The sequence below is a fragment of the Euprymna scolopes genome, chromosome 2 (genome assembly GCF_053919585.1).
Source record: "Euprymna scolopes isolate OS-2025 chromosome 2, ASM5391958v1, whole genome shotgun sequence".
NCBI classification, from domain to species: Eukaryota; Metazoa; Mollusca; class Cephalopoda; order Sepiida; family Sepiolidae; genus Euprymna; species Euprymna scolopes.
Window position 1 is genome coordinate 15,542,326 of NC_136483.1, and position 13,032 is coordinate 15,555,357.

The following is a 13,032-nucleotide window of genomic DNA, read 5'->3' on the forward strand; positions in this document are numbered from 1 at the left end:
TATATAAACAATAATAATAGCAATAACGAATAACAAATTGTGTAACTGTTAATATTAAAAAGTTTAGTGGAAAATATATAAAAAATTCATATCCATTCAGTAATGGGCAAATTCTATACTAGTTCCACATGCATTAATAATAGTATTAGTAATATTTTAGGATTAAGACCTTTAAAATATTTTTGTTTTCAATAACTTGTGGCATGGTCCATGGCCTTGATAAAGGCTATCTTGGATGATGATAATAGGGCCAAGAACCACACCCACAATTAAAAATGAATAGAGGTATAAAAGTTATTGTTTTAGCAAAGAAAGAAAATGATATACATATGGTGATGTGTATGAAATGAAACATTAAGAGAATACAAAGGTTATCAGATAGCAAGTGCTACCTAAAATATAAACAATTTTGGGGTTGACACTTTCGGTGATGACGACATTCTTCTTAAAATTATGGTGTTAAGTGGGGGACAACTTGAGATTATCATCACAAGGATTGGCGAGTGTTTAAATAAGACAATCCTTATAGACATTATCTCCTCCTGTTTACTCGAGTGGAGGTGGGGTGGTAAACAGGGGGTAACTTCTGGTGATGACATCATTCATCTTCAAGTTATGGTAAGAAGTGAGGGATGACTTGAGATTATCAAAGTGCTCAATATCCTAGATAGAGTAGGTGTGTTTAAGCGCAGTGTGTCCTGGAAGAAATAATTACTTTGTCTTTTGTTATTGTGTTGTGGTATATGTCACTCAATGAAAAATGCTCAATATCCGGGCAATGCTGGGTAGCCCTGCTAATATATATATATAAAAGCGAAAATGTATGTATGTATGTACGTGTGTTCGCTTTTTCTGTATGTCAAGAAAAGGCTTTTTTCAGAGAAGCGGTCGCTCGCTTCACAACTTTTTTTTTATATCACATAAATCATAATATCTCACAGTTAACAACGAAGCGCGCCCGTCTATTTAATTTGCTCGATTTTGGGAAGATAAATATTCAATATTTGTCGCTCGCCGCATGTGGGTTAGTCTTTTTCCTATAACATCTTGGGGGGGGGGAGCATTCAGCAGTAAATGAATACTATCCCGCAGTCAAACTTGACCTCATTAACTCATTAAAACGGGCACCTGCTAAATCCAAGTAATTAAATAAATTCAAACGTGTTTTCGTTAGCATCTCGCGTGGGGCAATGGTTAACGTCGCACGTTTTTTTTTTTTCACACTTTAATTTACAACTTTGCCTCAACGGTTTGGGTTTGATCCTCATACGTACTTTTTTTTTTAACCCCCCCTCCCGAGTTTCCACACACACCTCCAAACACCCGGGCAATGCTGGGTACTCCTCGCTAGTATATATATAAAAGCGAAAACGTGTGTATGTATGTTCGCTTTTTGTGTATGTCCAAGAAAGGACATTTTCAGAGAAGCGCTCGGTCGGCTCACAACTTATTAAAACTTTTTATATCACATATAAATCATAATATCTCCGACTTAACAACAGAGCTTGCCTGTCTATTTAATTTGCTCCACTTCGGGAAGATAAATATTCAACAGTTTTCGCTTGCCGCATGTGGATTAGGCTTTTTCCTATAATAAAAGCAACACTAATTCTGGCGGTATTTTTCCGGTCGCCATCACTGGAAATGTCCGAAAGCAATCAGCTGTGATCAATGTGGAAATATTTTCCTTATATCAGACAATTGCTATTCAAATTGGATAAGGGGAGCTGCCCCCCCCCCAACATCTTGGGAAAATAAAAATAAAAACCCAGCAGTCAAAGTTGACCTCATTAAGACATTAAAATGTGCACCTGCAAATTCTAAGTAATTAAATAAATTCAAACATGTTTCCGTTAGTATGTTGTGGTGGCCCAATGGTTAACGTCGCATTTTTTTTTTTCACACTTTAATTTCCAACTTTGCCTCAAGGGTTCGGGTTGGATCCTCATACTCACCTACCAAAACTTTCTTTTTATTTTAACCCCCTTCCCCCCGGAGTTTTGATTTACCTTCAAACACCTGGGCAATGCCGGGCACCCCCCGCTAATATATATATAAAAGGCAAAATGTGTGTGCGTATGTATATATGCTCGCTTTTTGTGTATATCTGCAAAAGGCTTTTTTCCGGTGGGTTCTTGAGGCTGTTGCTCATTCTTAAAACTTTTTATATCACGTCTAAATGATAATATCTACAACTTAACAACAATTTGCCAGACTTTTGCCAGCTCGCCGCGTCTTCAAAAAGCGAATGATGGGGCGGCTGGCTTGCAGCGCAAAACTAGGTCAAATATCACGCCACTTCCTCGCACCTGTATATTTCAGTTCATAAACCTTAACTGAACACAATTTATTTATTGCAGACTATTATTCTCATCTTTATTAGTCGTTTCACGATGTTTCAGCCAACTATTCCTCGGATCTTCGTCAATAATGAATTCCAATTAAAATAATATAACTGAACACACTTATCAATTCCTCTCTTTTGTGGATGAGATGGTTAGGTGCCAGTTTTTTTTTTCCCCCTTTTGTTTCCACCTTCGCGTCAAAGCTTCGGAGTTCAATCCTACCTTCCGACCAAACCTTTTTTCTTTTACACCTCCAAACACCTGGGCAACGCCGGAAACCCACAGCTAGTCTTCTATAAATATAAAAGCGAAAATGTGTGTGTGTATGTATGTATGTTCGCTTTTTGTGTATGCCTGTAAAAAGCTTTTTTTGCTGAACTTTTCGGTCAGCTCACTCCTTCTTAAAACTTCTTATATCACGTCTAAATGATAATATCTAAGAGTTACAACGGGGGGGGGGTGCATGCATATTTAATTTGCCCGACTTTTACCAGTTCGCCATGCCGGAAAAATTAAAATATTTGAGGGTATCAGAAAAATTTGTACTGATTTTCTGATGCCAAGACGATTCTTTTGTCTGTTTTATTTGATTTTGTTTAAAACAAAATCTTCCATTGCTGGTAATAATGATAAAATAATAAATATTTATTGATTTTAAAATACCAGTGAAGCTAAAATCGATAGATCATCCTCCACAAGTATATTTTTATGTTTAGGAAAATATTTGCACATTTAACTTGTGTGCTTTTACGGCAATTGGATAAAAAATACAACTATATAGTTAAATATTTAGAGATTTATAATGAATCAGAATTGGGAAAATATATATATATATATATATATATATATATATATTAGCAGGCTGCCCAGTATTGCCCAGTCGTAAAATATGCTATTTTGATTAATACATATTATTATACTAACGGGGGGAGGGGGGGCTGGCATTGCCTGAATGTTTAGGTGGTGTAGTAAGCTCTCTCCTCCGGGGGTGGGGGATCAAAACAACAGTAGCAGGGGTGCCAGGGTGTGTGTAGGTAGTGTAGTAAGGAACCCCCGAGAAAAAAAAAAAAAAAGTGGTAATAGTGAGGGGGTAGGGTGGAAATCAAAACAACAGTAGGCAGCCAGAATGAAGAGAGGAGTTAAAAAAAAAAAAAGAAAGTGATAGTGGGCAGGCAAGCAGGCTCGAACCTGTAATGCAAAGGAGGAGAAAAAAAAAAAAAAAAGAAAGACCCTGACTGGAAGTTGAGAACGAAATTACAGCTTGTCAATCAAAAAGAGAAGATGACTTGCAAAAATGGTGACACAAAAAACCGCCCCCCTCCTTGTAGAAAACTGCCCAGTTGATGGTGAAAGAATTAATGTTTTTGACCAATTTTTCAAAGAATCAAGATTGAAACGATACAGGTTTGGTCAGGTTCCGACGCGTCTATCAGAAATTTTTGCAAGACATACAAACACACATACATTTTGCCTTTATATTATAGACTAGCGGGGGGTACCTAGCATTGCCCAGGTGTGTGGAGGTGTATTAAGGACCGCCAGGGAGGAAGGGGGTGAAGAGAGTTGTTTAAAAAAAAAAAAAAAATGGTAGAGTCGTAGGGTTCCTCGGCGTTATCTGGGTCGAGTAAGGAACCTGGAGGGGGGGGGGAGATTGACAGAAGTTTCCCTGTTATTTTGTTTTAAACTGTCATATTTCACTTGTACAAAAGTGTCAATTTTAGCCATTTTAATCCGAAAGGCACCCTTAGGGGGGCAACCAGAGTTTTCTCGGAAAATCTGTTCTGCTACTTTTTTTTACTCATATCATGTTTAATATTTGTGTAAAGTTTTTTAAAATTCCAAGGTATAGTTATTGAAAAAGTGCAGACAGACGAATGGACAAGGGTGAATTTACAGGTCCACCCTATTTTTGTCCGGGGGGGGGGGGGCGACCAAAAATGTATATATTTATTTTACAGTGAAGGGAAGAGATTTTAGTAACTTACGTAAATTATCTCTCTTAATTTCTCTAATTATTTTTTTTTATTAATTTCATAATTTTGTGACAATACTAGGTTATATGGAGTGTCTTTCCTCATGACCACTTAAAAAAATAACACTGAACAGTAAATATTATTCAACATAATTTCACCTGTGGTAGATGGTGGTTCTTCATAATATTATGATCTCTTAATAAGTATGCCGAACCAAAATTTTATTTCTATTATATCTAAAAACTATTCATGTGACTATACAAATATTTGCAAAACAAACAATGGAACCAAGTTTATTTTTATATAATTAAATTATTGAATTATTAATTTTCAAAGTTGCTGTCTTGTGTGCTATTAGTCCAAAAGCTAAATTTCACAGTGTAAAAACACAGGCTTCAAACAAGTGAAAAATACTTACAAATGTATCATGTCATCTTGGAAAGTTATTTACCATTTGTTTACAACTGAAATTTGACAGCAAAACTCGACCAAACGGGTATATACTAGCTTATCACAAAAAACAATATCCCAAACCTGCTTAATTGTTTTTTTCTTATCAGTTGCGTAGTTAGAATTCAAATCTTTTTTTACCAATCCCCCAAAAATGTTCATGGAAATCAAAAATTTCCAATGTTCCACAACTAATTTGAATATCAGATGAAAGATAGTCCAGTTTGACCCCCCCCCCTTGTTGTTAACTTATTTTGAGAACATTATCTTGCAATAAACTTAGTTAGATGTTCCCCACTTTTTCTCCTTGCCTGGACACAAGCCGGTTTTGAAAGCATCCACTCCTCCATCTTCCCTGCATAAACCTAACCCAACTGTCTCATTTTATTTGTCTATACAATATACCTACTTTGAAATTATCCCCTTTAATTTCCTTAGTATTGAACCCATTTTTAAGTCATTTCATGTGTCTATGGTGGCCACATATAGTCGTTTGCCTTGTACCCACTGAGCTGACTTACTCACATACGAAAATATAGACTGAAAATAAAAACATGCATTTCTATAACTAACAATGTCAGTTATTATTTAAATTTAAACATTTTGACCTTGACATTCAAAGTCGATTAGTTGAGCTGCTGCTGCTTGTTTTGTATATATTAGGAAATTTGTCATCAATAATATATCTGGTTTTTAAATAAGTATAAACAAATTTTTTTTATATGAAAAACATTTTTTTGATTGAGCAGTTTTCTTGCTCAACTCTTTAGTCAAGTTTATGCTTAACAATCTGTCTATTTGTTTTTTCTAACAAGCACTTGTTTTGCAAAGTATTTTGTTATTCCAAAGTCTGTTCATGCAAAGAGCTTCAATAACATCATGTTGATTAGTTCAGTATTCTTGGAAATTTCTATTACTTCAGACATCTGATAACATTTTTTTTTAATTGAAAGGAGGTGGGGAATATTAATGACATTCTATCACGTTAAAAATGTTTATAATTTTAGACGACTACTAAGTAAGCACAATCTTTTTAGATGATTTTTTTTTCTTTATTGAATTGTTTAATTTTATGATTGGGGCCAAGTTTCCTGTTTAGATTTAATATGAAATAACCCACCTGAAGTTGATCTGTAAGCATATCAGATAAAAATGCCTTTAAGTGTCTTGTGACATACACATCAAAATTTTGCTATCAGTGCCTTAAATCACATCTTATTTTTTTACTGTTGATTATAACTTTCATGCACCAAAAGAGGAAAAACACCTATTTTATAATTTGTGTAAAAGAAAGACTTTTATTTCAGTGGAAGCAATGATTTGCACGTTAAAGGACTTCACAGATTATAAAATAAAATTTTAGAGGAGACTGATTGGGCAATAACTGATAAAAATAAAATTTTAATTTTGTATATTAAAAAATATGCAGATTAAATAAGCACTTCCTTTTTTATTACAACAAAATAAGAGTACTTAAATTAATGAATTTTTTTCTAATCTTAAAAAAATAAAGAAATCAAGCTATAATAATTTTTTTTGGTTTCTATAAAACCATTATTTTATATAAGTTTAAAAGTAATAAACGAAATATTATTGAAATTATCACATTTCATACATTTCTATACATAGATATTTTATGGCTAAAGACCACATTTTACTAAACTGATTTTTTTTTATTGATAATTATGCAATTTTTAGTAAAAAGTAGGTACTTTTTTTTAATTCAGTATCTTAAGATACTAATTTACTATCTTTGAAATAGTTCAAGAAAATTGATAGTTATCTTTCAGGAGACTTTTACAACTTCTTCAAATTGCAAGTCTAAAAAAATTTTTTTTTATTAGATAGCAATCACCACTTATCAAGGCCCGGAGGGCTCTCGAGGATAAGGGTTAATGAATGTACATTAGTCAATGTGGAATTTTTGTAAGTTGGATTACTTAGGGGGACATTCATCAAGAACTTGTTTACGTTGGACTTAAAGACAACCATATTGTAGTCAGTTGGAAAGCAGGCCAACGGAAGAGAGTTCCACAGATGTGCAGTTCTTAGAAAGAAGCTTTGTTCATGGAATCTACATTTAAGTTTCGGCACAGATAAAGAGTGGGTGAAGCTATCGATAGTGGTTCTAGCTCAACAAGTGTTTTAATGAAAGTTTGGCGGAGGGGGGCATAGACTGAAGCTCAGACAAGCACTTGCCATGGAAATAATGATAAAGCAGAAACAGACTCGCAATGTCTCTTCTGTGGGAAAGAGGTTGCAGAGAAGAGAAAAGGGGTATCCCCCACTAAGCTAAGAAGTCTATTTTGAACTCTCTCAAGGCAGGATAAGCTGCTGTAGTAGCTCCTGCCCAGATGTAGAAACAGTACTCCATCGTTGGCCGTATCTGGCTTTTATAAAAGTAGAAAATTGCATCAGAAGTGAGAATTAGAATGATCCTACAATTTTTCCAGCGGCCTTGGCAATGGATTTGATATACGGGTTCCATTTCAGATCGGGAGTAAATACTTGTCAAAATATGAAGCCTCCCCAAGACGAGAGCCATTCATTTCAATTGATGCTAGATGGGGATCAGAACGTTGATGTAAAGATAGAAGCTTGGTTTTAGATGCATTAAAGTAACCAGCCACCTGCTTCCCCACTGTACCACATGCTCAAAATAAGAGGAGAGAAAATCAGAGAGAACTATGATCTTTGATGTGCTACCATAGATAATAGTGTCATCAGCATAAATGCTTATGAACGATGTAAGGATGTGATTTGGAAGATCATTAATGTAGATCAGGAAGAGAGTTGGGCCCAGGATGGACCCATGAGGGACTCCAGCATTAATACTGAGAGTTTCTGATTTCTGCCCATCAATCACTACTCTTATAAACCTATCAGAGAGAAATGATTTAATAATTGAGAAGACATTTTCAGCTATACCCATAGCTAGAGATCTTGTGAAGTAGACCTTTATGCCATACCTTATCAAAGGCCTTTGATATGTCAAGAGCAATTGCCCTAGATAATTGCGTTGATTCACTAATCCTATGAGATAAGACTGAAAATGCAGAACGAAAACCATATTGCATGTAACTAAAAAGGTTATTTTTGCTGAGATGGTTGACTACTTCTCTATTTAACACAGATTCCAGCAACTTACTCATGACATACAGGAGACTTATTGGCCTGTATGGAGAGAGAGAGATGAGCGATCACCTGAATTCTTAAATACAGGGCATACTGATGAGATTTTCCATGGTGTTGGGAAGCATTTCTCCTTAAGACAACGCTTAAATAACTTTGTAAGTATGGGCGTTAGTTCTAGTTGAAATTTTTTGAGCATTATATTTGGAATGCCATCAGAGCCAATGCTTTAGCGGAATCAAAGTTTTTGATTAGCTGGGCAACATCATGTACAGATATTTGTATGCCACATAGCGGGTTTTCAGATACACGAGGAAATGCTGGGGGTTGACGGCCTTATTCGTAAAGGGTAGAATTAGCTGAAAAGTTTTTGGCAAAAAGTTTGGCTTTGTCTGATGCTGACGAGATTAGTTGGGTTAGAACACATACTTCTGTTCAGGATTCTGTTTGCTATTTGCCAAAACTGATGGGAACCAAGCTGCTTCTCAGCTACTTTGGACTTGACAGACTGTGCATACAACTATCTCACGTTCTTTATTACTTTTATACAGTGGCTGCTGGCGGTCCTAAAAGCAGCTTTAGTTTCAGTACAGCTATAATGTTGGAAACAATGGAAAAAGTGATTTCTGTGCACAATGGCAACAGCACATTCTGATTTTTTTTTTTTTTTTTTTTTTTAGCTAAAGTTGGTGAATATTTAAAGAGGACTTGAAAATAAGCACTGGCTTTTATTTTATTTTTTTTTAAATATTAATAGCAGATGAATTTTCGGGCAGTTTGACTATAGACAACAAATCAAAAAGTAATCTCTACTATTATATAAAAGGAACTTTGTGTGCGTTCGTTCCCTATGGACTCCTAAACAGCTGGGGCAATTTTTTAAAAACTTCACATAAATGTACTTTACGTGCCTGACAGTGTTCTTAGATAGGTTTTATATCAGAATGTCTTTGATAAGTATTGATAATCTACAATCGAAAAAATCTAATGAAAGGAACAAACGATTTTGACTGGTTAATGCCTTGTACAGCCGAACATCATTAGTGCATTTGAGAATTTCTGTGATGTGACAGGGGCGTGTTTAAAATGAATGTTTCTGTTTAGAGCACAATTGAACCATGAAAGACTTTTACATTTTAAACTTTAATTCAAGCCGTTAAATAAAATAATTTTATAAAAATCAACAATAGGTTCTCCATAGGCACCACCAGAGCTGTGTGTAAAATGCTGACGTTTTACATAATGACAGCAACGTAATCATTTTGTGTGTTTATTTTCTGAGTCAATTTTTATGGATGGGCATTGACGCTATTAGTGTTAATGGAAGTAACGTTTTTTTTTTCTTATCGGATTTTCATATTTACATTGTAAAACAGATTTTTTTTAACGAACTACACAGACAAGAGTTAATAAAATAAAATTAATTTTAATGTCTTCTTTTGACACTTATGTATCTAAAAGATAATGTTGCTTACAGGCCACTGTACCTTTTTGGAAAAAAGCGCCAGTAAATAAAGATCACCCTCTATTATTTTAAATAATCAAATCCAAACAAATTTTTTTAGGTCAATTTTGGATTTGCAATTTCTATTATCTCAAGAGTCATATATTCTATTATATGAATATATTTTTTATTATTGGAAAACTGTTATAAAAAAAAAAAACTTTGTTTTAACTTCATATTGCAGAAAATTTGAATTTAAAGCTTTTTGAAAATAATTACTTTTTAGAATTCTGTTTTTTAATTGTAATTCAAATAATTATATTACCGAGAAAAAAAAAATTAAAGAAAAAATGTTTATTTTTTTTTTAACCTAATAATATTGATTTTATGTCATATTTTATTTATAACTTTAAATCTAAGTGAAATAAATAACAGGATTATATAACTATTTTAAAAAAATTATTTGATCTTTTCAAATTTAAAATATGTTGAAATTTTTATCGACATACATTTATTTTGTTTAGTTTTTGGTTTTTGTAAGATGAAATATGGGGGGGGGGGTAGAAAATCTATAAAAATATTTTCTCCAATATATTTATAGAAACTTTTATTACGTAATTTTATTCAATAATGAATAAATGTCGAAAATTTCAGGAAAATATGACAATTATTTGAATTTTGCTAGATTTTTAAAACATGGGTATATCTACGGCTTCAAAAACCTCACCACACACACCACATAGGAACATTATTTTAAAGCGGCGATAATGTAAACACGATTTTTGTCTTGCATTTTCAATATTTTCGTATGCTGTAAAAATTTAAACAGTTTATTTGAAGCTTCTTTTAAATGGTAAAATAGTTAGGATGATAATAAATTACAGCTACACATCGTGTTACATCAGCGAGGGTTAAAACTGTGGCGCGCGTTGGAGGTACCTGTGCAATGCAAAGTACAATGTACTGTGGACTAAGCTAATGGCCGATTTCTCAGATTTCAATGACAATAAAATATGGGGTGTGTGTGTGAAATATTCGTTTATCCTCATTCAATCCCGGGTAACGTCAGGTCTCCTTACTAGCAGTATTTAAGGTACAGATAAAAATCCACCTAATAAATATCAGTCACTGCTCGTTTCGAATTAAATAACAAAAACAAAACAGAAGGAAGGAAAATTAACTTATAATACTTTTGGTATTGTTATATTTTGGTTTGTTGTCTATAGTATTTAAAAAAAAAAAAATGATTGAAAATAATTGGTTAATTTAAGCCACGTGAGATAAATCCTTGATTGTGATTAGTGGCGGGCATGAAAGGTACCACTGAGACTTGTGTGAAAATCAAGCGAAATATGCATTTATGGCCTCTATGGTACAATTGAACCAGTAAAACTAAATCTATTAATTTAAAAACAATTTTTAGAAATTAAAATTCGGTGCTTATACATATATGCTACCGAGCTATTTTTAGTTTCTTTTTTTTACGATATTTTTCTTTATTAAATTGTTAGGTGAAAGTACAGAACAGTTACAAAACACCCTCCCCATGTTAAGAATGGTTTTCTAAATAATGACGTTATTATTTCAGCGCAGTAACATAGATGCATAAGAACGTAAAATTCTTAAATGGCTGTTGCTGCTTAACTAAACAAAACACGTATCCATTTCTTATCGATTGTGTGTCGGCATGGCGACAAACAATTAAATGCTCTCTTATACTGATAATATTAATTTATAATAAACTTACATCGTGTTACATATAGGGTAGGGTAATTCTGTGGTGACTTTTGGCAGTCCCTAATTTACATATTTAAAGCGTGTATTTCTCAATAAAAAATGTGTATTTCTCAATAGATTTTAACTTGAGAAAATTCCTCATAAAAACAACAACAAAAAAAGTAATGCCGACACGGAAGTTTTTTTTTCTAGCCATAAACTCAAACCGTGACCACAAAAGATATTTAATTTCTTTATTTTAGTTTTAAGTAACAAATGAATCCGAAGTTCACATCAGTTTTTTTAAATATAAGGTTAGATTGCTGCTCTGCGCCAACAAGTTTTCTCATTTTTTTTAAATTGACATTTTGTTATTTGAATATATTTTATGTTTTCTCTTTCTTTTCAAAGTTCATTTAAAAAAACGGAAAAAAAAACAAAAACTTTGCGAAGAAATAACAAATAATAGGGTCATCAATGTCACGTCACTAACTAAAAGTAAAACCGATAAATAATGTAAATTAAAAAATATTTTTAATGAAAATTTCTAACAATTGTGTGATCATTTCTTGGTGCGCCTGTGTGACGTATACATTTTTATTCATCGATTATTGATCGAAATAAAAAATGCAATAGTTTAAAGTACTAAAACAAACTTTAAAAAGATAATTCGGTTTCTTCGTAAAAAAAAAAAAAGAAAAGTTATTTTTGTTCTTTTTAGCGAGAAAAAAAAATAGGTACTAGTGCAGAGAGTGATCCGTGCTGAAGTAATAACGTTATTATTTAAAAAGCCATTCTTAACATGGAGAGGGGAGGGTGTTTTGTACCTATTCTATACTTCAACCTTACAATTGAATAAAAAAAAAAACCCATCAAAACTTGAAAATACGATTTTAAAAAAATAGCGCGGATCACTCTGCAGTAGCACCAAAAATTACTACGTGGCCCTTTAAAATCTGAAGGAATTTGGAACCATTTGAACTTTAACATTCTAAGCAAATTCTCAATTTAAGTTATTTTTATTTGCATCCAATAATTTTATAAATTAAAAACAAAATTATCAAAATGAGTTTTATAACAACTTGGTGTAATAAATAATTTAATCGACAAAGTCTCAAGTTTTTTTTTTGCTGAGCTGTCAGTTGCAAAATGAAACTTTTTTTTTTTTATTGTATTTTTTTTTAAATAAGCAAATGAACCAAAAAAGTTAATAATCTAAACTTGAAAATAACCGATAAGAATTCGATTTAACCCTCAAAATCTCATTTAAATGCAAGAAAAATCGAAACAAAAATGAACGTGGACGACGCCGGATCGGCACATTTAGTTATTAAATAAAATAAATAAAACAAAATTTGATTATTGTAGAATTTGTGATTTTTAAAGAAAATTTCCAGTATTTTTGCCTTTCTTTTTAATTTCACTTTTAATAATCAATATTATTTAATTAAAAAAAAATGCTTTTAGTTTTTGCGTCGACATTTTTTTGTAACTTTCTTTTTTTTTATGTTCACGAAAAAAAAAAAAAACATATCAAAACGGCAGACGACACGTACCGGCTGATGATAAAATGGGTGAATCAATATGTGATTGATTCTTCGAAAAAAAAAAAAGTTTTAATTTGAAAATAAATATTCACTGAATAAACAATGTATATATAAACAATGTATATATAAATAGAGAGTTACATTGTTAACAGAGTCTTTTAATACGCTTATAGATTAAATAAATACCTGAGTCGGTGCTTTCGCGGGAACGAAGGAAGAACAGGAAATACTGTAGGCAAGTCAACAACAATACGGCATGACATTAAAATGAAGCCAGCAGATTAATATTCGTATAAAATATTGAAAATTAAATTTAATAGTTTTTATAAAATTTTAATCACAAATAGTAATTTAAGTAAGCATTTTAAAATATTTTGCTTTTAATATTAACGTGTTGATATATTTTTTGCGAAACTAATATTTCA

General features: G+C 32.6%; 1 protein-coding gene across 1 annotated transcript in view; it reads right to left on the minus strand.

Moving 5' to 3' along the window:
• Positions 1 to 12,915, minus strand: part of LOC145288991 (UDP-glucose 4-epimerase-like) — a 42,702-nt gene extending 29,787 nt beyond the window's left edge. The window contains exon 1 of the mRNA XM_080136374.1: positions 12,794 to 12,915. Coding sequence (XP_079992500.1) covers positions 12,794 to 12,870 — 77 coding nt within the window. The 5' untranslated portion in view covers positions 12,871 to 12,915. The remainder of the gene's footprint in view (positions 1 to 12,793) is intronic.
• Positions 12,916 to 13,032: the final 117 nt, after the last annotated feature.